At 42.5% G+C, this 23626-nt stretch overlaps 1 protein-coding gene across 2 annotated transcripts in view; it reads right to left on the reverse strand.

Moving 5' to 3' along the window:
- Nucleotides 1-2235: 2235 nt before the first annotated feature.
- Nucleotides 2236-23626, reverse strand: part of LOC137258332 (uncharacterized) — an 83889-nt gene continuing 62498 nt past the window's right edge. Inside the window, exon 2 of one of the 2 annotated variants that reach the window (XM_067795970.1) lies at nucleotides 2236-8238. In XM_067795970.1, the coding sequence (XP_067652071.1) occupies nucleotides 6286-8238 (1953 nt within the window). In that variant the 3' untranslated portion in view covers nucleotides 2236-6285. The remainder of the gene's footprint in view (nucleotides 8239-23626) is intronic. The other variant, XM_067795971.1, reaches the window with a different exon arrangement.

Below are 23626 nucleotides of genomic sequence, written 5' to 3' on the forward strand. Positions count from 1 at the left end.
ATGATGAACAGACGTTTGGTATTTGTTCTCCAAACTACCAAGCAGTATTCATATATATGACGGAATGACCTCAGTTGAAGAGCAACGTTGATGCACGTACGTTTAGGCGCGCGCGCATGTGTGTGTGTTTGCTTGTAATAGGGCTGGGGCGGGTCAACATTTTCTACCCGGGTAACCACACCTATTAAACTACCCTACCCTGACATTAAATTTGAAAGAAATGACAATGCAGTCTTCAGGTTCGAGGACAGAATCTACATGATTTAAAGTTCAGTCTGACTTCGAAGACACCTGTCCCTGCTTCATCACCTTCATGCAGAATACCAAACTAGGTAACATCAAGTATCACCTTTAATTGCTCTGGTAATGCGACCAGGAATCGAACGACCGTCCTTTCACTAGACCATGGAGATCCCATGCAAACATGTCCCACTCTCATGAGGCTGAATCTGTATCCCCAGCAAACCCATCTCCCTGGGGCATCCAATAGTTTAGCAACCTGATCATGATACATTCTCACGGAACCTGTGAAGGTCCAGGATACAGTTTGTCCAAGGCAACCCATGGCTGTCGTAAGTGGCGACTAACGCAATGTGATTTAGTTGGCTGATGTAGTTGTATGCTGACTGCGCCCATTGATATTCATGATGCCAATCACTGGATTGTCTGCTACACTCCACTATCCACTCGACAATACAAACCGCCGTCAAAAAGCTGGATTGTTGTCGTCAATAATAAGTGCGTCATTAAACATTAATCAAAGTTTCTTGGAGTACGTTTTAATGTTTTTTACAAAGGGATCATGTAATGTCTGACTATTCAACGTTTGCTTCAAAGAGACAATATAATAGATTAATTGTTATATGGTCTCTGCTTCAACCCCCAACTCGCCCTGTCTCCTGACACAATTGAATGATGTATGTACACCCCGAAGGTAATACGTAGTCTAATCACAATCCCATTGTTTCTCACATGGTGCTAATTTCAACGTCTAGACCTTCACCAGCCATCAGCAGTTACTTCAAACCGACTGTAACAAGCCAGTCAAACCCAGACATGTACCTGTTAGGGTTACACAAACCCTTCAAAGACCATTTCCCAAGAGCATCAGACACGACAGTCATTGCTTCACATCCCACCACGAACTTCATTGTCCTTGTTCAGGGCCAAACAAACCTTCTCTCGAGCCCTACCCGAGGGGGTCATCAAACGCTGATCATAGAGAACGGCGACAGGAGGCCCCAAAGGAAAACGTCATCAAAGTGGCATCTGATATTGAAACAAAGGAGGATTAATGCTGACAAGGGAGATAGGGATGGATATTACGTGGCCCGTTGAGGTTTGTAGTGTCTAGACTCCCCAAAGTGGTCATCAACAGCTCATAGGCCCTCTCAACTGTCCCCAAATCCGCCGTGATTGAACTCAGGCCTGGCACCGACGTTGTCTTCTAATAAACACAGCTAATCTTATCTCGACTCTCAATAAACAACTCTCAAGAATAGAAGAAGCTAATTCTTCAGATATATCCATTTTGATGATTGGACGCCGATTGGTTGATCCCGAGAGTGTCAGCCATCTATACGTGTACACGTGTAGTACATGCGCATGCGCGAGGGCCGTTACGCACCTTCCGTTATATGTCTCAGGGGGTGATGGAGTGTGATTCCAAACATTAACTGAAATGACCAATTTGTCTGTTGCTAGTTATCGTCACTGGAGATAAATGGCTGTAAGCTGAACCTAATAAGGTTCCCTTCTTCAGACTCTTTCTGTGACACATGACTGTTAGCGGATCAGCGTTGTCCACTGGAAGCTTACAGTCACTGATTACTTCAATGTTGAAGTTTCCATACCGGAAATGTATGGCGTACGTGAGGCCTCGAGGAAACGGCAGATTTGTAACCCCATACCTCCACACACATCAACGTGCATCTAAATAACGGTGTAGATATTCAGTTAGGTTTGATTGTTGCCGCCACAGAGAACAGGCACATCCAGACGACTGAGTAAGTTTATTTTTACGCCGCTTTTAGCAGTATTCAATGAATATCACGACAGGGGACACCATAAATGGGTATCACTCATTGTACCAATGTGGGGAGTCGAACCCGTGTCTTCAGTGCGATGTGCAAACGCTTTAACCGATAAACTACCCCACCGGTCCCGACAAGAAAATGACCAGGTCCGCTCTAGTAACAAGGACTGGGAACTGGTAAAGACGGTCAAACAGTTCAGTATGGTATATCTAGATTTATTTCACAAATGTGAGTATCCAAATAAGCACGTCATTATTTCGAAAAAAAAATTATTGTAATTGTTAATCATAAACATCATCTACAGAGCCAAGGGAAAACAATATATGAGAAAATGAGTACTATATTGTTTTACGCCGCTTTGTTTTACGCAGCAGTATGAGTCTAGAGATGTCACATTGCACTCATGTCGATACATGACTCTGGTATGGTAAGTGAATGCACACTATAGGCTACACCATGGGCAGACATGCAGTTAACCTATTGTGTTCTCACGTTTGGGTAATAACAGAAATGGATTCGCGAGAAGTCACCGTAGCCATAGGGATGATCAGTTCAATTGAGTTTAAAAGACTCAGACTGTTGCTTAATGGCAAAGTATCTGATGCATCAAACTTGAAGGACTGTCCTCGCCGAAACGTCCCGTGGAGGATCCTGGCTGCTGGTTCGTGCCTTATGATGTAGGAATCTAAACTTCATGAAATTCATCTGGTGTGTAGTCGATAGACAAACCCTCTGGTTAGTTCAGTTTTACGCAATATCACGGCGTGGACACCCGAAATTGGCTTCGCACACTGTACCCTGTGGGTAATCGATCTCAGGTCTTGGGCGTGACGAGCGACCGCTTAAACCTTCAGGCTACCCATCGCCTAACATTTGAACGTAATGTGGCTCGATGCTCTTAATATCAACCAGTAGTTTCTCTGGTCTAGCTTTCGTAGCGTTACAGAGGCTGTGAGGTAAACCTGTGGTTATCGTTCGTTCGACAAGCAAAGAGCCGGGGTTGATACCCCCACAACTATGGTGTCCCCCACCGTGATATTGCTGACATATTGCTAAAAGCGGCGCAAAACCATAATCGTCCTAAGAGGCTACCAAGTCTCCGTGTATGTTATTACATCCCTGGGGTTACAAGTGCGCTTTGTGATCTGCGTGCAGGCAAACACTCTGCTCAACTTTTCACAGGTTTAATGTTTGTCACTTTGTCATTTGAAACACTACGAAACACACTCAGTTTTGTCTATCATTACAAGATAAATATTATCCCTCACAAAAATCGAGTCGCACAGGTCGTGGGGATACAGGTCATATCTGGCGCGGCGTTAAAGACGATTCTCTCGCTCACAACCATACGACGGTGGTTATACTATAAAGAAGAAGAGGACAGAATTACTTGGCTCTGTAATGGTGTGCATGAATAACAAGGAAATGATAGAAATTATGTCGCCTTAACTTGACAGCATCATCAACGTTATGGACAAATAAACAAACATAAATAATGTGAACACAAGCGTACTTTGTTGAACAACAGAAACAATCAGCGTATCTTCAACGAACGTATTGCACAAATTAAGGAAATAAATAGCACTGTAATTGCATTTTCTATAAACGAAACAAGTTCCCATGAATGGCGCTAATGTAGTTCATAACACTAACATAATATAAAACTGTTTTCCTCCGTTAGCTATCCTTTATCACTCGATCCCAAACGTCACTCAGGAACCAAACGGAAGTACACACTGCATTCGTCACCACTCGTTTAATTCCGGGAAAATCCGAACTTGTGTCCTGATTGGGAATATATCACACACTGGTTCCGTGTCTGATTCAAGCGGTAAAAGGATACAGGTTAATTGTGGAAGTGGTTGTGATTTGTCTTGTCGATTTTATATGCATATTGTCCAAAAAGTAGTTGCTCACGATGGAAGAAGAATTTGTTATACATTTCGTACATTTCTCAACGTTAACTGCTGGCTATCGTCTTTGTCTTCACTAAGATTTATAACGAAGTTTTTTTTTCTCTTTGCACATTAATCCTACACGTATGAGTATTCCCATTTCCAACAATGACTGTAAACGGATCTTTTTGTGGGTTACGGAAAGATGCGAGTGATTACGGAAAGGTGCGAGTGGTGGCGAACATCTCGCTGGTTGCTGTGACCTTGGACTCGGTCGTGTATAAGTACTGAACCTTCATCGAAAGCCACGGACAAAAACTCGATCCACCGTACAAATTATTTCCCACGCTTTCCTGTGCAAATCTATCTTGAGAACATTTGGGAGTGATTGGAAATAAATTGCTGATAGGTGATCTTAAAATACAATCGAACCCCAATGTCTCGAACTCGGTTGAGACGAATTCTCGGTTATGTCGAACTCATTTATCGGTCCCTTCCGATTCCCTTACATTTATCATTCTTTCAATACTGGCTTATGTGTCGAACACTCGGATAAGTCGAACTGTTCCCTTTGTCCCGACGAGTTCGACACAATGGGGGTTACCTGTATTTACAATTTCAATATGAAACAGACATTTTGATCTTGTAAACATGAGATGGTAAATAATTAGGTGACTGTGAATATGAAGGAGTAATAACCATTAAAAATACATGTATTCAACAGAGACTGAATAAACTACCGTTCCCTGATCTCCGTGCTGTGTAAACGGCTGACTTAACCCTACAGCGATTGATTCAGATCCCCTCGTCTCTTCCATGTTACATGGTACATGCAGTATCGAGCAATAATCTATATATCACGATCGTCTTCAAATTTAACGGTTATCTCATGGGCTTTCATTCAAAGGGCTCTATCCAAATTATCAAGATTCTAATTTTTAACATTGGGCAAATGTGATTCCCTTGATGACAGATACAACCAGTCGCATCAGTGAACAGCCTTTCAAACCCGCTTATCTGATTTATGCTAAAAGGATACGGGACTAACCATCTGATATTTTTGAAGAGGGGAGTATTGATTTTTTTTTAGACTACATAGTTTTACCTACAGTTAAAATCAGGATTCAAAGAATTACAGCTATGATCTTACATTTTTGTGCCAGACAACGGTTTTATGCACATGTTTCTGACAAACATTCTGGGTCAGTTGATTTTTCAGAAACAACTCCTATCGCTTCACCCCTCGCACACTGAATGATCCGTCTCTAAATTGCCTTAATGTCTTTGAATTGTCATTTTAAAATAATGAATGAGCTGTATCACCAATCTACCTTACGGCAAATGCAATAAGCATGAAACGTTCATGAAACATTTGTACAAAGCTGTCTGAGATAGAAACACAAAGTACAGATCTACGTGTATGAATTAAATGTGCTTGACGACACACAACTGGCCTTCTCATGCGATCTCTTGGCAAAGGAGGATTTGTAAGACAAAAATTTGATCCGTCCGACGACACCGAATTGTCGTACAAAATCTCCAAGTCTCACAATCTCAAAAACTTCGGCACAAGATCACAGCCGAACTGTGGAACAATCAGACGCCATATCACAGACATTGGGCGTGGAATGTTGGAGGAAACAGTGCAGTTGTCCCTTCACGAACAGAAGCCATCACAGAAAGAAATAATACTAAACACTGGTTCACAACATGTACAGATCCAGGACCAAGCGACACGAGAACGCGCTCCGAGCACATATCCAATGTTAGGCATTCCGTGACTCTATCTATCTCCAAGCCTCAGAATAAAGAATGTTATCGTGCAAACTTAAGACAACATCTGTGCGAATAGAAGAGTTAATTGAGTAGAAAGACTTGAATAGAATAAACTGTAGCTGAGGAGACGTGTTACACGTCTCGAAGAAAGATTTCAATGCACACAGGGCATTCTTCCGGCAAGCGTTGATTGGAATGTTTTTGTTGGTGGTTTATGTAATGCTGTCTCCCCTTCACTTTCTGGAATTCTTGAACTGACGCATGGCCACAATTTTATCCCTGTCTAATGTGGTCCGATATGAACGATGATTATGAAACGTCTCATTATGAGCTGTCGTACGACCGTATGATTTGTGACTCATATTGTACTATGCCGACGGGAAAGAACACTCATTTTGATGACGCGTTACACAAAGGGCGATGAAATATGAAATTATGACCCGTCGCAAGACCGTGTGATTTGTTACACGTGTACTATGCCGACAGGAAAGAACATACATTATGGTGACGTATTACACAAAGGGTGATGACGACCAAAGATACACATTTTGATGACATGTTACACAAAGGGTAGATTACTACCTCCCGAACGTCCTTTTACACGAGAAACTTTCGTCTTGGTCGCACATGAGTGTCTGGTGATAAAATACTTGTTGAGTTTCAGTGTTGTAAAGCTTAAAGTCCACACTGAATTCCATCTTACAACCACCGACACATTTTTTGTCTATTGATGGCATTGTATTGTTGAACCCTGCCAGGAATTGGTGACAATACACATCACTGTGCTTGTCAAACTCGCTCATCTCCTTTCGACGAGTGTCCGGGCCAATTTCACACAGTTTTGCCCGGGTACAGTTGTTATAGCAACAGGTGTCGTCACGTGTCACCTCAACCTCCATCTTAGTACCGAAGGCGCATGTGGCACAGACGCGCAAGATGTGATCCACGATCCCGCCCCGACTATCACCAGATGGAGCTGGGCCAATATATTTATGTCCCAGTACGAAACGCGTCACTTCCGGTGAGCTAGGACAGTTAATGCGAATCATATTTTGAAGAGTGCCTGGATTTGATTGGTTCAAATATATATGCTGCTGATAGGAAGAGAGTGGCAGGACAGAGGGACAATATGCTGTGACACCTACAACAAGACGTGAGCCACGTAAGACGCCGAGGGTGCTGCTTGTATTCATACACAGACTCTGGTAAATTTCAAGTTTTGATAGACGGAAGTCGTTGGTACTAACACCTTTGGAACCGGACACCTTGAGTGCTACACATGTTAGACGAATGGAATGAAAGATTTTAAAACAGCTGCCGTATATATGGTTATAAAGCACATCCCTCTCATTTTTCACCGTACGAGCGACCTCGGTGCAGATATCGTGGTCCAAAGTCGTATCTGATCCCTCGATCGATAAACACAAGTTTATAAACACATTTGTCCCACTTGAGCAAAAAGATTCCTTCATTTTTTCAACTGACACATTGGTACCTAAGGGAAGGGGTAGAAAATAGTTAGGCATCTCCTTCTGATTCTCGTGACAATTGTCCTGGGTGGTGGGCCAGGGCAGAGCGTCCATCATGACAGGTGCGCCACCGTCTGTTGTTAACGATCCCTGAATGAACGACCCGTGGTACGTGTACTGACCCCCACATTTGGTCACACGGAGGGGGAGACGCGAGTTGCACTCCTCACGTGTGACATTAGTCCGTGACTGAACGTGAGGTTTGATGAGTCCTTTAGAGATACGAAGAAACACTTCAGCATACGTCCCAAGAGGCAATGTCACAATGTGGGACAACGGAACCGACACATCGGCATCCGGTTTTGTCACTGAAAATACTTTACACTCCAGACTTTTAAACCCGTGTGTCCAGTCGTAACTAACAATCGTTCCATCGGGCAACATAACAGATGCGAAATTGTTTTCCCCTTTGAACTGAATATGAGTCAGGTCAGATCCCTTGGCATCTCCAACACTTATAGAGAACAATGAATGGAAACTCCCATCCATGCCCTTATGACCAAACGTCCGGAGTGTGGTTCCGTTACTGAATGTCACTTCAAAAATCTTGCTGCTGCTAGAATCCCTGAAAGACTGGAATTTCTGGATGTAAAGTTCCGGTGGTGGCTTGGGCGTGGGAGACGACGGCGATGGAGGCGGGACCACCAGAGAGGTGTTGATTGTTGTTGAGTTGAGCCACGTAGCAGGTCTCATTGCATTACCTTTGGAAACACTGAAAAACACTCCCACGAATACTGCAAGTATTAGGATCGCCACAAGGAATATTATGATCACTAAAATCCACCATTTTCGCCTTGGTCTCTTGAACACGGAGACTGATGTGGGCTTATCCAAGCCCCCGACTCCAAGGAAAGCTTCGCTTTCAGGCTGGATGTGTCCATTGCCATTGGCTAGACCGGCCTCGTTGGTTTCCGCTGACAGAAGACCTTCCTGTGAGGAGTCGAACGTGGGTCTGTCCGGATCACGTGACCGAATGCCTGTCAGCTCGATGTCCGCCATAGTCTGCAATATAGAATTCAATCAGTCAATCAACCAATAATTCTCATTAATTGATCATGATGGTACAATAATGACTGAAATACAGTTTGTCCAAGCATCAAGATGACCATAACCTTCATGGAATTATTTGGTTTCAACGAGCTAAAGAAAAATACGTGACATACTTTTGACTCATTCATACGTTTGTTTGTTGTTCAACATCGAACTACGTAACGTCTCATGAGTATGCCGGATGTCTCCAAATCATGAGTCTGAAACCCAATCACTCGGTTTCAATGACATGTGTCAGTCAAGTCAAAGATCATGACACCCCAAGCTCGTTAGGGACCTTGGGAAACGGGGCTTCCATGAGACCCAAGTGGGTGCGTACACACGTGTGAAGTTACTGACAAATTAAACCCTTTTCCCCCCTCTGTGTCCATTGGGTGGGCTCATAATAGTAACTGGCTATTTTAACCAGTAAACTTTTCTGTTTACACGATGCTATAAACATCAGCTGTTCAAAGCGGCGTTAAATGCGTGTGACTCACTCATGCTAAAAGACCCCCGTTAAGTAAACCTATGTCAAATCCGACATAACATCTGCTACTCAGGAGTATTGCTTCCAGAAAACGCAGCGAATCTTTGATAAAACAAGGGAAAAGTAAGGTTTGGTCTTCTTTGAGCTCTTTGGACTGTTGACTTTGAAGTCGCAATTACCAGGGTTGCGTGGCGAAATATTGCATTCAAAATGGTTGTGTTATAAGGCAGATAAAACACTTGGGAAAAAACATTATTTTTTTAGTTAAATATCATCAATTGATCCCAACTCTTCCTGGCGAGCGTTCGATCGCTGGAGCCTTCAGCTAAATGAATGACAAAGGGGTGCAATACAGCCACGGGAAGTAATTTCACTACTGCTAAATCATATTAACATTCTTGTAAACATTAATTTGATTTGCGGAAGCGATCCATTTCAGTTGGGCTTATGGCCACGACTGCAGCACGCTATTGATTGTAGCCATTACGTACAACGATCACGGTAAACACTCGACGTATGAAGACCCGTATCAAAGGGAATACTTCGTGGACGATTTCAGAAATGCACTTAAAATCGGGCAGAAAATTGTCATAAATTTTCATGATTGTAAAGGGGATTCCGGTATGACAGTAATTCTCAATATTCCGCCTTTGTCCTTTAAGGTGCATTAACATAAGGCGTTCGCAAGAAGCACCATTGATCTGCGCACACTCATAATGCGGGATAATCGTTTTTTTTCAAGAAGAGTATAGCTGCCATAATTGCACATATCTGGAAACCATAGTTCCTATAAAATAAAAATAGCCCTGTCGTTATGTAATTGACAATATTCCGCTGATGCCCAGAAGGCAATGCAGTTGAAATGATAGCGGGAAAAGCAGTATTTATTTTGATTCTTGCTGTGGAAGCTTTGATTTGTGACCATTCGCGGTCCAGCATGGCCTGGGTGGACACCTTCACCGTCCACAGAGATTTTAATCACATTTTGTGAGTGAGTGAATTGGATTTTCCACCGCTATGAGCCTTACAAAGAGGCAGAAACGATAGACGTTATATGATGGTGTTCGAAGACAGGTATTCGGCGTGAAGGGCCGGCCCCTAAAATATGCCCCGTTTTCGCCCATGTTATAGCCCCATGGTTGCGTAATAGTAACGACATTATATCAACTATTATATCATTATATCCGCTTTTAGCAATATTAAGGCCAAATAAGTGGGCTTCACACATTGTAGCCATGTGAGAAATCGAACCCGGCTATCTGGCGTGACGAGCGAACACTTTAAGCACCAGCACCCCACCGGCCGAGCGTACAGAGACTTGGAAAGAAACTGTAGGACCAGTACATTTACACGAAGGGGAACTAGTTGAATTTATGCAGTTATATTGTTTCCGGATACATAAATCAAAGAATTCCGTGAAGAAAAGGAGCAAAAATAAATTGAAATGACAAATTTACACACTGATCTAGAGAAATGAAACTCGAATGGATTCTTAAAAACATATTCACCTAAAACGCAGACGAGTGTTTCCATATCAAATTAAAAGTAAACGATTTGTAAAAGAAAATGACATTGTCCCTTGAGGACGTTCAACAACAATTACAGCATAATAAAAGTGTAGTCTAACAAAAGCCCAGCTCCAGTCAAATTCAGCATTGAGGACCAATATCATCAGCTGCTAACTTAAGTTCCCCATACACCGTTTATGTGACGCCCGTGTCAAATGAATTGAATTACCTAGCAACCGCATACAAAGTAAAGGTCAAGGCCACGGTTAAAGACACTTCCGCCAACGTCACGTGACAAGACTTTAACTGACGTGTGCCCGCACGGGAGGCCGTAATTGATTCAAATAATCAGAGCTGGGGAACCTCTGGGGATATTACACGGTGACTAAAGCTAATGTCGTCAGTCTCTGAAGCTGTAATTGCCGTTGATGAAGTTGCAATTGTCACTGATGAGAGATGCACAGAATGAACTCGTGAACAGATGAAAGGACTGATACATTTGAAAGAAATTATAGGTAGGTAGTGGAACAGCTGTGTCCCGTTACTATAATTGTTACCGTGAGTAAGCGAGTGAGTGTTACACCGCCTTTAACAATATTTCAGCAATGTGCTCGTGTGGGGAATCGAACCGGGTCTTGTACGCGAGGAGTAAAACCCTTTAACTACTTGGCTATGCCACCGTCCCTTTTTTAGCGTTGTCAATGTCTTGCCCCTTATGCAGTGATGGCTTTAGTTTAGCTTACTGCAAGAAAGTCTTACCTATGTTCACCGTTATATCGAGTTAATAGTTCCTGGAGGATTTCGTCAGTAATGCTATTGTTATGTCAGGGAGGTTTGGATTTAAGAGTTAGTTCAACTAAACCATGTAAATCTTCGACTTACGTCACAAAGACACGGATACATATATACAGACAGACGAAGGTAAGCACGCACAGACACGCACGCACAGACACGCACGCACGCACGCACGCGCATACATACACACACACACACACACACACACACACACACATACATACATACATACATACATACATACATACATACATACATACATACATACATTATGGGATGCCATACAATCAAAATTTCAACAGACATCTTTCCCATATCCTTTCAATGGCTTCTCCGTCCCGGCCAATTGGACGTCCACGCAGATTGTTTCAAATCATCGAAACACCATTTTTTGTCGGCTACTTCAGTTCTTTAAGACGAGTAACAATGTATCGGCTGACGATCTATCACCCAAAATACAGAGACATGCAATTAACCCACACCATCAGTTATAGCATTTCAACCAAAACCTGGAACGGGCAACAGACAGTGTATCCCAAGCCAGTTCCGAGTAGTGAATAGCCATGTCACTTTAAGCATGTTCTCTTCAGAATTTGATGTAAAACAGAACTCCAACAGAAAACTGGTTTTATGTGTGCACACGAACAACAGTCCGCTTCCGGAGACTCAGTTATTCCAATTTACCAAGAACAACTTATGCATTAGTGCTGATCCTAACTATCCGTTGTGGTCGTTCCACAAGGGACTCTCTGTACCCAGAATAAACTTGTGACGTTAATAACAGCGCGCTGTAACGCCATGGAATCATCAATCAGTTGGACATATCAAAACATCAGACTCGTTACTGTGATGAAGCGCAGAACAGAGTATTAATAAAGCAACCTTGATGTGTTCAGGCGAGAAAAGAAAAGTAGTTAAAGTGTTCTCTGCAAGAGCTCGTCATGTAAATACATGTGCTGGACGGGGTAGCCTAGTGGTTAAAGAGTTCGCTTGTGACACTGAAGACCTGGGTTCGATTCACAACATGGGTGCAATGTGCGAAGACCATTTGTTATGTCACATGGTGAGATTCTGATGGCTTATTGCTAAATGCGTCGTGAAATCTTACTCGCTCATTCCTTTAAATACTCCTATGTAAAACACGACACGCTTACGTCCAAGATATGAAAACCACCAACTGTTCACAAGAATCGGACTTCAGTTTGAGTCAGTGAGTGAGCGAGCGAGCGAGTTTGGAATATTGCCGATAATATTCCATTTATGTCATGGCTGAAATTCGTTTCAAACGATATACACATTCGGATAAAGGAGCCGAAATTGTTGCTGTGATGTGCGAACACTTCTCCACTGGGCTCCCTAAACGCCCTTAATACTATGGAGGACTGCCCGTCCTCTTTTAAATACACCCCCCAAAATAACGCAAATGGTCACAACGTTTTCTAAGGAAAAGGTGGTCACTCAACCACCAAGTACATTTCTACGGACAGCGGATAGTAAATCTTTCAATAATAGTGCAAAGACGCTGAAACAGACAATATATAATTTACCATTATTTCTTTTTATCTGTAGCCCCATGACAAAACATATCCGTCCTGATCCACAGTCGTGATTTTCGTCCAGGTTACCAAATCTCCAGGATATATCACGTCAGTGTATCCACGGAGGAGAAGGGAGGATTCGTTCAAACGAAGTAATAATGTATTATCTAGGGACTATGAACCCGTGCTTACTGGCTGCAAATTGTCGAGGGGTTGGATACAATTAAGTGGTACCAAACAGTCAATCACTAAATCTAGTGACACCAAATATGATAAGTGCGCTTATGAAATATGCTAGAATGTCATGGATATGCCAGTACTGCCCCTTCAAAGCCACATAGAACGCTGGCACAGAACATGCTAATGCGACATTTCATATAGGTTGCGTTCCAACAAGACTATAATACAAAACGATAGAGATGGATGCTTGAGGGGAAATTTAGCAATGTTGGTGTGATCAATACCTCGGACTAAAGTGGAGTGGTTCCATAACTGATTCAATTGCCACGGCGTGAGGTGGCATTTCAAACACCACACACAACCAGACAATAGAGGAGATAAAATAAAACAACCATGAATATACCTTGTGTCGGAAAAACATGTTGGCGGTAGTTGTGGAATAACCACTCCTTCTATAAATGGCCCCTTGACATAGTCTTCCAGACGCCGAAGAAATGGATGATTTGTCTTGAGCAGACGACACAGACGAAAGGGCTTACCACCCTTTGATGTACAGCTCTACCTCGTGCAGCTTATTAGAAGCAGACGACATCCAAAATATGACACGGGCAGACGACATCGAGCACATGAAACGACACCAGAGTGAGCAGACGACATTTGAATCTGACACCACTGATAGTAATTTCTTCGTGGATGTAGATTTCTTGCCATTGTTCTGTGTTACAGGCAGACGATGATGCCATGCAGCATGACGCTACTGAGAACGGGAGCTCTGGAACCAGAGCTAGCTTCCTAGGCAGGTGCATACAAATCGCCTCAAGCAGACGACACACATGCTCCTCGAATCTGAAACCGTGAGTTACGCATGCCCTCTAACTTCCGGTCAACAGATGCAACTGAGCGAGGTGTCTGCCAGCACGATTGACAGATCAAATATTAATACACGCAATGTGTCTAAACGCAGCAATTGACATGGTTTCGGAGGAGGTTGTTCCATATTCAAATGATACTGTGCACTTAGACACCACATCGATAGAGGATACCAGGCCACGGTGTCACAACTGCATTTTAATGAGGAATACAGAACAGCGTGAGAAGACTAGGCGATGCAAAGGATTTGCAGAAGCGGGCATGGTATGTTCAAATCAATGAAATGGCACCTCAACTATAAAGAATTGATGTATAACAGAAGAGGTAACCTACACCTACGAGATGCCGCTATCACATATAGAAGGTGCAACAACAGCACATCTCATCACGCTGACAAGTAGGCCAGTATAGTCTTGTCACTTAGGAACACCTCGAGTCGATACGACTTGTTTGTAACATACAGTAAGATGTATAAGTCCAGAGAGGGCATTCTGTGCTGTTTTGCTGAGGGTGTTGGTGAGTTGAACAGATAGCTCACCAACTTCGTTTCGGGGCCAAAGCTGCTACAGGGTTCAACTGTTCCTTTAACGTCAATGCTCTTTGTTAAAAGCAAGGTGATCAATGGCATATAAACTGAACAAACACCAAAATAGCTGAACGCAAAGCTTTTACTGTCGTCCATAGTCTATTAAAGAGTTAGTGGTGTTTAATGCACCTCTTAGTGCGTCTGCAGCAACTCAAGTCACCAGACATGACTGCCCACATTCTGTACTTAAATATTTCGGAGCGAGCAACAGAAGACAGTTTTTGTGCGCAAAGATCTGTCGCCCTGAGGTCGGCCTTTCAAAATTGTGTGTCATTTTTTGTAGCAGGTTCAAATTGCCCTTTTCAGAAGTAAATCCAGCATTTTAGGGTATTAGAACGTGAAATAACGAAAGTATGAAAGCAGATGGAATACACAGAAACTACACTTATCAACACAGAACAAAACGAGGATAATGAAATAATTTTGAAATCTATTGACTTTCGGAATTCGTTTAAATAATTTCAAATTGACATAAAACATTGGGAAAGTAAATATAAGTAACACAACCAAACATTCAGATTAAACTGTCAACAAAATGTGTTGTGTGTTTATGAAGAAGTTCTACACCATTGTAGGTGAAAATGGGTCTCAAACCAATGACGGGAATCAAACAGGTATTTGGCATTACGAGTGGACGCTTTGACCACAGGGCTAAGAAGACGGGGTTCTATTGCACATTGTATGCCAGGTCACACATTGCAGTCACGTGATTCAAACGCTTTCCATGATTCAAGGAGGGCCTATTCGGATCCAGAGTGAGTGAGTGTCGGTTTACACCGCCTTCAGAAATATTAAGTCCCAGGTAGTTATCTGTCTGTTATCGTATATATCGAAACCTGTATTTCTTGAAACACAGGCGCAGCCATCAACTTCATTTCGGTGATGATTCGTGAAATGTTTGTGTCTAAAGGCCTGTTTACGATGTGATTGTGTCTGAAGAGCCCCGTCTCAACCCACCCTCCTCCTTGACATGCTGCCTACAAGTCCACGCCTTAGACATCGGAACGCTGCAGTATAATGGTATTAACTGACGTTCACGTTATTCAGTGACATTACGGTTAATTACCATAGACAGAACCTTAGTCTACAGAGATGGTTAACTCCGTGTAACTTACGATTTCGAACACAATTATCACTATCTGATGGAGGAATTATCGCCAACAATGTCAAATTAGGATGTCACGTATAATAAAATAGACCTCAGTTACGTCATGAAATTAGAGGTCCTCTGACACACATATGCAGAGCTTCCTTTCGAAAATGGCACCAGATCGAAAGAGTGTAAAAGTCACCATCACAAGATTCTAACTAAAATATACACTACTACTGTCATGATATACCAATTGATTTTCAGATTTCCTAAAAAATCAATTACAATTTTTGGAATGGCAAATTGCCCATCGATACACAACACAACTCGTTTTGTCGACTCGCTCGAAGTTAGAGCACTTGAATGAACAGCCTGGTCGCATGGGGCTGCTGTGTAGTGTGGAGCATATAATCTGCAATGTGTTCTAGTGAGGTAGACTGCATTCATAACTGCTCGTGTCATTCCGGCAAGCCGGGAGGCGACTCGTACCCCGCTCATGGCCTTGTTCACGACTGGGCCTTATTTAAGCGCCAACGGGCACGGAGAAGAAAATAGTCTGGTGCTGTTTCCAACGGAGAGATAAATTTCCAAACATGGTCACTCCTAGGATATCCCATATCCCGTGGGCAAAACAGCTATATGGTCATTCCCTTCGTAAAGATAATTTAGTTTTGAAAGTTGTTGATCCTTTTGCTGTAACTTAGTTTACTTAGTTTAGCGGAGTTTCAAAGTTCGACGGTACCGTCCGTTACATGTTTCGAAATGCGTTTTACTGGGCGCGATTTGAATGGTTTGCCACGAATTTCGGCAACAATGAGCCCATGGACAAAACTGTACAGTCACTAAATTCGTAAAGATATTTTAGTGTCAAAAGTTTTTGATTAAATTGTGCTTTGCATAGTTTGGCGAAGTTTCATGGTTCGACGGTGCCGCCATTTTCCTGTTTCGAAATGCGTTTTACTACGCGCGACTTGGTTGGTTTACCGTGATTCTTCACAGCAATGGAGTACTACACCAGCACGAGTCTTCTTGCAAGTCATAATAAGAGGCGAGAAGTTAGTAATACGTATGAGGTAGATGTTTTCGATAGTCTGATGTCATGTATTCTTAGCGAGTGAATGTTGTTTTACGGCACAAACACCAATATTCAGTTACAGAACAACAATCCAAAACATTACGGAAATTGGAACAGGGAATTCGGTTTGGGCACAGAATCAGCAACAACAATCAACGCCTTCGAAGCACAAAGTTACACACTAAGAATATTTTCAACATGGAGAAAATGGACCAAAATATATTCATCAACAGGAAACAGCCGAAAGAAAACATATGAAAACCCCATCCTCAATCAAATATTTGCCAAATCACTCGTTTTCTCAAACTGCTCTAGTATGTCTCACAATTCCTGATCTATATTATTTTCCCTACAGCCTATCCTCAGGTCTGAATCTGTGGTCACCTTCGGACTCCTTTTCAGTTCAGATGGGTTTGTTTGATACTATCAAAATTATATACATTCAGAAACTAAGAATTAGTCTCAAACTGTTCCTACCCTGAATGTTCGCGTTGCTGTAACGCAACCTTGACGAGGAAACCCGTTCCCTGGCTGGCAGGAGATATTGATCAACACATACTAGCCTCTTCAAGCCAACAGAGTGCAACTCCGGTCTCTCATTGACTCACTAATATGTGATCTACAATGCTTCATCGTATGCAATTACAAACAATAGGAAGCAGATGAAAGGGCTTTGAGATGCATGTTTTCCTTCTCGCGAGAAAATCGCCTTGAGAAATAGTTAATGAAACTGTTACTGGAAGGGTGGATTTTTCCAACCCGTTTAGAATCTCAATGAGTGGCGTTTTGTTATAAACCAGTAGCTAGGCCAAATACTGTTAGCCAACAGTTACAGAGTTCCTGCTAAATTAGCCTGGCTTAACTGCCAGTATCATCAGCAAGACCCATTATAGGCTGTATTTGCAAAGGTTAAAAACCAACATAGGGAACTGAATGAGAAAGTGTAACTTAATTGTTGGTGGAGGAAAGTTGCACTGATGTATTCATCCTTTAAAGTTAACAAAGTTAAGACGAATTAGAGTTTGCCAAGAGGCTTGCTTGTCTCTGGTAAGAATGGGTGATGTAAGTCGGCGCGTGTGATGCTCTTAGGACACCAAGGCAGAGTGACCTCCAGGGGATCGAGATGCATAAGACACTGGCATGTTCTTCAGTAATCTTGTGCAGAAACTAACAGTCTGTGTCAGGTTGTCCAAAGCAAAGTACAGTATACCCTGGTCATAATGCCAGCGTGTGTCCATCATTTCCAGGGTGGTGTTGGAACCAGGTTGGACAGTTCAGCCCTATTCAGTCAACAAGGCGACTGAGCTGATGTCTCCTGTAATGAGCCTTGAATGACTGGATAATTCCAGCATCTATGGGCTGCTTGTTGAAGGTGACTTGTTGTAGATGGCAGGAAGTGTATTGTCACATGCGTTATCATATCTCGGAGTACAAGACTACTTAATTTACTTTATGCATTCATGGATTTGGTCAGTTAAGCAATTAAGGTGTATATATTGCATGAAGGCAGTGTAACTGGCATTATAACCATGGGAGGTGACTTTGAAAATTACTTTTGTTACAAAAACAGTTGGCAAATGGAATTATGTCCAGGTTGACATTATAACCAGGGTATTATATAAGCAGGAAATCCGTTCTGGCAAAACATAGCATTATACTGAGGGTGGCATTATCACCAAAGTGCACTGTATATTAATATACCGAGGCAATGATATGTATCGCTGTCCAGTGATGGACCTCATTTCTGTAGTCATTCTGTATTTGGGAAAAACTGTGATCAATATGTTGGTGGTAAAATCTTCGTATTGTATCGCAAGAAATATGAGCGGTTCTGTGGCGGGAAGGAACGTCAAATATACATGGCAATGCAATCAGTGGTTGTCAATATGGCCATGGACCGGGGAAGACATCAATGCTGACATTTGCGATCGTTTCTGAACATAGACAAACATGTCGAGCAGAACATTCTCAAACACGCTGAAACAGTGCAGACCACACTCAAAGAGATTCGCGTCAAAGCTCTTGATACTCTAGACACTGGTAGAGATTCGACGCAAACGCTATAGTAACAAGATTAGATATCGACTTCAAGATAATGATGACTAACTGACTTCAAGATGACGAAAGTAGATAACAGCTGCACAAATCAGGGTTTTTATATGCGCAATCAACATACAGTTTCAGAAGACACCAAGGCTTTTAACTGACACAGCGGAGGGTCTTGATGGTAGATATACTACAGTACCAGACTCAGCCACAATGCAAGGACTCCCACAAAACTTAACGCAACGGCGAGTCAAATTAGGATGTTAAAGTATAAATCAAACAAACGATAGTCGAAACTGCAAGGTCGCTCTCTCCTCCCCCTTGTAAAAAGCCGAAAATAACGCTGTGTACAGTGTACGGGATTTAAACCTGGCTATCTGTCATTCTCCTGCCACAACCAGCAATCTGGGTTTCTTTGCCTATTACAGTGACTGACTTGTGATTTTTCCAATTGCTACCACAATTACCCCAGAATCAGGAAGTCAGAAGAACCTGTGCGAGCCGATATCAACACAATTCCATTAAACTGACATTGGCGTAGAAAGTGTATTTTCTGTGATAGGCATGTGCTATTGATCGTACGTCTCAGTACAGGAACATTTTAACAACTCCGTCTGGTATATCTGCCGCATCTCGCGCTGACTCAAGGTGTTATCGCTTACAGGCCCGCATATCCAGCTCACAATATTAAAACAGGAACATGTCTCTTGCAGCATTTTCTGTGCGGGAAAAACGGCTATTTTTTGCCTAATGATGTAAAGCCTGACCCTGATCTCTCATAAGACTAAAAACTGGACACTTTCTAATTAAACTTCCAGAACCTGACACGAAGCAATTTAATAGCCGATGATCACCGTTGAAAAAAATAGCGCCTCTTTGAGTAGTTCTGTCAGTCAAGAGATGAAGTAAGTCTGGGTTCCAATGCTGCATCACGACAAGGCACGGGGGTAACGTCCTTTAGATGACGAGGTTCTGGTGCGGCTTCTCACAAGGCAGAGGGGCAACGTCCTTTAGATGACCAGGTCCTGATGCTGCTTCTCACAAGGCACGGGGAGTAACGTCCCCTAGGTGAAGAGGTAGTGGTGCTAAAGACAAAGAGACAATGTCATCCATGTAACAAGGAAGGTCCTCCTTCTACCTTACGACATAACCAGAGAAAATAGAAATCCTCCGCAATAAGTGATGAACTTCATTATTTACCAAGATGTAGTTACTTTAATGATCTTAGATTAAAGTATATTCCTTCGCAATGTCTTAAAAGGAATGTGTACAAAGAAAACAGTAGAAAGTTATCAATAAGTTTATTTAGCTAAGTTTATCAATAACACATTATAAATGTTAACTATGCCCCATTTTGTCATTGCTAATGTAACCTGATGCTTTTGTACTCTTGTATCACGCATGGGTGGTTGAAGGAGATTAAAGACGCTGATGACGTTGGTAAGGTCATCCATGTGGCAAGGAAGGTCCTTATGCTGCGTTACGACAAACGGTGAGGGGTAACTGATGCGATATAGAGATAGAAGGAACCACCTAGATGAAACCGCCATGTCCTCTTGTGTCTCGACAAGATATTGCGGTAGGATAGTTAACGTTAATCTTGTGACGGGATTCGCATGCATCATCAAGATACTGAGTGGAAATTAGGTCCTCAAAAGGACAAAGTCGCTCTGCTGAGTCACGACAAGAGAAGAACGAGGTTCGCATGCAGCGTCAAACGGTATGAAGTTAACATCCTATAGATAAGGGGATCCCAATGCAGCTGACTTCCTGGGGTAAGAGTAAGAGTATCTGCCGAGGTTCACGTCACGATACGGAATAGAAGCAGCGTCCATTAAACAAGTGAAGCCACGAAAGGAGATGGTCTTAACTTGTAGCTGAGGACGAGGTCCTCACGCTACGACAAGATACGGGATAGGGTAACGTCCCTCGGGTGACGAGGTCCTCACGATGAAGGATGAATGAAACACCCGCTAAATGACGATGGTGCGTCACAACAAAAGGAAGGGCAACGTCCTCTGAGGAACGAGGTCATACTGATGCATCACAACAAGGGATGGAGGTAAAGTCCTTCAGATGACAAGATAAACATTTTGAACCTTTTGAGAAGGACTGCAGGCAACAGAGGTGACGACGCAGAAGTATGGTTTTAAAAATGACAAGCTCAAAATGCCAACATTATCAGAAGGTTAGATGTAACGAGATCTTAATGCGAAGCAAAAGAGGTAGGAAACCTCTTAGTGATGAGGATAGCAGTGTGAACATTAGCGAGGCGATAAACAGTGACTACAGCATGAGAAGGATTGGAGATAAAGGTTTCCTGGGTGACAACACTTAACAGTTACTTAAGGCCAACGAATGGGGTTAGACAATATTAGGTTGTAAAGTTCAGTTAGTAGCACTAGACGGTTACACAAGGCCAACCCAGTCTACACCTGTCTTGTGAAGCTGAAACACTGATATGACGAGACAGGACAGGATGATTAACACATATAACGTAATAAGAACACTGCGATTGTGTAAAGTGTGTAAGTTCGATATGATTGAAGATGAATTTCACTTAGTTCATTATGATATGTCCAGCGTATAAAACCTTAAAAAGTAAATACCTACCGTTTACTTTACACCCTATGACATAATAACTAGTTTCACAAACCTAAAGGTATATATAATGATACAGACGTTACTATTTAGCTGCAGATGCATGTTCATTATGCACTACGTCTGAGACGCGAAAGGTTGTAACTTGCGTTTCCAACCTGCTGGTTGTATCACATGTATATAGGACAAGGGCCACAAATATTGATTAAATGTACTGAATTGATAAACAAATCTGAATATAACACACAATTACTGATTACAGAATATCAAGCCAAGTGTTAAAACACCTTCAACCCAAAGTAAATTGGCCCTCTATAAGAAAATCGTGAAGAAGTCGGTGCCAACATACTATTCTACCTTAACAGACTACCTGTTGCTTACCTATAGCGGAGCCAGGGCCACCTCAGCATCTCCATATATATGCACGTGTTTCTACCAAGAACACCCTGTGCAGAGCAGCACAGGTAACACTACATGGTTAGAAAGGAGTACGAACCTTGAATATCCTGACCGGGTTATACTTGGCCATTGTTCCGGCGTCAGATACAGTGTTGTATTGATCCACAGGAAATACGATGAAAAAGCCAGTTGCGATGTTCCTATCTTGTGGAAGAAGGGCACGTATCCACCCGCCACTGCCTTCCACAACACACACACACTCACACACATACACACTAACGAGGGGAGTCCCTCATGCGAGAAGAAAAGCCCACACCAGACGATCCAAGAGAATATTGATTGGAGTTGGTCTCCTCAAGACGCCGGGGAGGGTCGACATTTACCCTCGCGCGAGGCAGTCCTGAATTATACTACACTGCCACCACGTGGAGAAGTTACCAATTTTCTTGAAAATCACGTGACACATTAGATACATTTCGATCATGAATTCCCGGCAAACATGTTCAGGATCACAGTTGTCTAATCATCCACCACTTGCGACTTGCAATAGAGAGCGAAACTCATCACATAAACTCAGCAATCGGAAATTTCATTAAGATTGTAGACCCAGCATAAGCTGGCGGTATTCTCGCCCAAGCGAGGTAGGGGACAAACCACATGTAGCTGATCCGTCTATCAACCCAACACCCGTGCATCTCAGACACTACATCAGTGCATCCCAGACACCTCACCGGAGTAGCTGACGTATCAGACACATTTGCCTCCTCAGCTGCAGCTCTGATGCTGACATACTCCACATCGCTCATCAGCAGCGTCCACTACCATGTTAGCAATGAAGGAAAGGATCATATTTTCAAAATTCCAAATGCTTTTAAAAAGGCAGTAAGCTATTGGTTGTACATTGAACTGCTTGCTATTCGAGAGCCCCCGTTTCAAACAGAGGCTTATTGAGTAAGCAGCGCATCCTGCCAAACAACACGTTCGACGGAAGCGATGCTGGAAAACCAGGAAGAGATCACAGCAACAAGCCACGCGAGCAAAAACCGAATTATGTGTAGATTACAAATGTCATATGAGATCATACCTTGTCAGCAATACTATTGAATACATGGTATTTTATCATTGCATGCACACGATCGGGGCGGAATAGACGAATGCTGTATGGAAATAATGTATAATTATGATATAACACTGAACGTCTCTCCGTTTGGTGAAGAAATAGCATGTATTTGGATTTTCGTTCTTGAACCACTGCTTCCTGGAGGAGACTGCAGTCTTAAGGATGGATTTAAATTTGAACAAATATTTATAGCGGATGACTTGAATGGTCATCTTATATCAACGTAAATCTACTCCATCCTTCCGCCCTCAGTGAGCTTATATCATATTATTCGTTTTTCACACAAATATCACATGATGATGTTTCTTTCAGTTTCAGTATGTGAGCTAAAATGGTCACTTAAAACAAGAGGCATCTGTTTGGTTTCCGGAATCGAACATTCCCGATGCCCGCGCTGTATTTTTGCTGGAATATTGCTAAAAGCGGCGTAAAACGAAAACTCACTCACACCGTAATGAAATATATCCGCACAACCTATTCTGGCCTTTTTTTCAAAGTGGAATCGATGTTCTGGCTCCGTGATTGAGTTGCTGGCCACTCATCGTGTCCAGACAACTTTGATCGTTACTCATAGTATCGATCACTGGATTGTTGAGACTTGGTTACATACAGGTCGACGACATATGCTGGAATATTGCAGAGTGCAGCGTAAAACAACAAACTAGCACGTATCTGATAAACTGCAATGTAAACCTGGATATTGTTGACAAACGGCGCTGACTGAATTCAACAACAGACTTCACATAAGTACAAATCAAATCTGTCAACTTACTCACTGTGGTGGCAAACAAAAACAACAACAATTATCAGCAAAATCCCAGCCATAACACCAGATATGATTGGCAACCTATTACCATATGAACATTTTAACCCGGGCTTTGATTGACTTAACCATTGAGCTATTCAGTCACCCAAACCTGAATAAGGGACCTATAGGGCCAGGGGAAACATGCAATCTCACATTCATAAACTAGCGTCATAAAAGTGTTCATGGAAAATTATTACCGCGTCAACACAGCTCTCGGGCTTCGGTCGTGGAGTACAGTATACGATTACAGTATAC

Source organism: Haliotis asinina, chromosome 12, assembly GCF_037392515.1.
Source record: "Haliotis asinina isolate JCU_RB_2024 chromosome 12, JCU_Hal_asi_v2, whole genome shotgun sequence".
Classification (NCBI taxonomy): Eukaryota; Metazoa; Mollusca; class Gastropoda; order Lepetellida; family Haliotidae; genus Haliotis; species Haliotis asinina.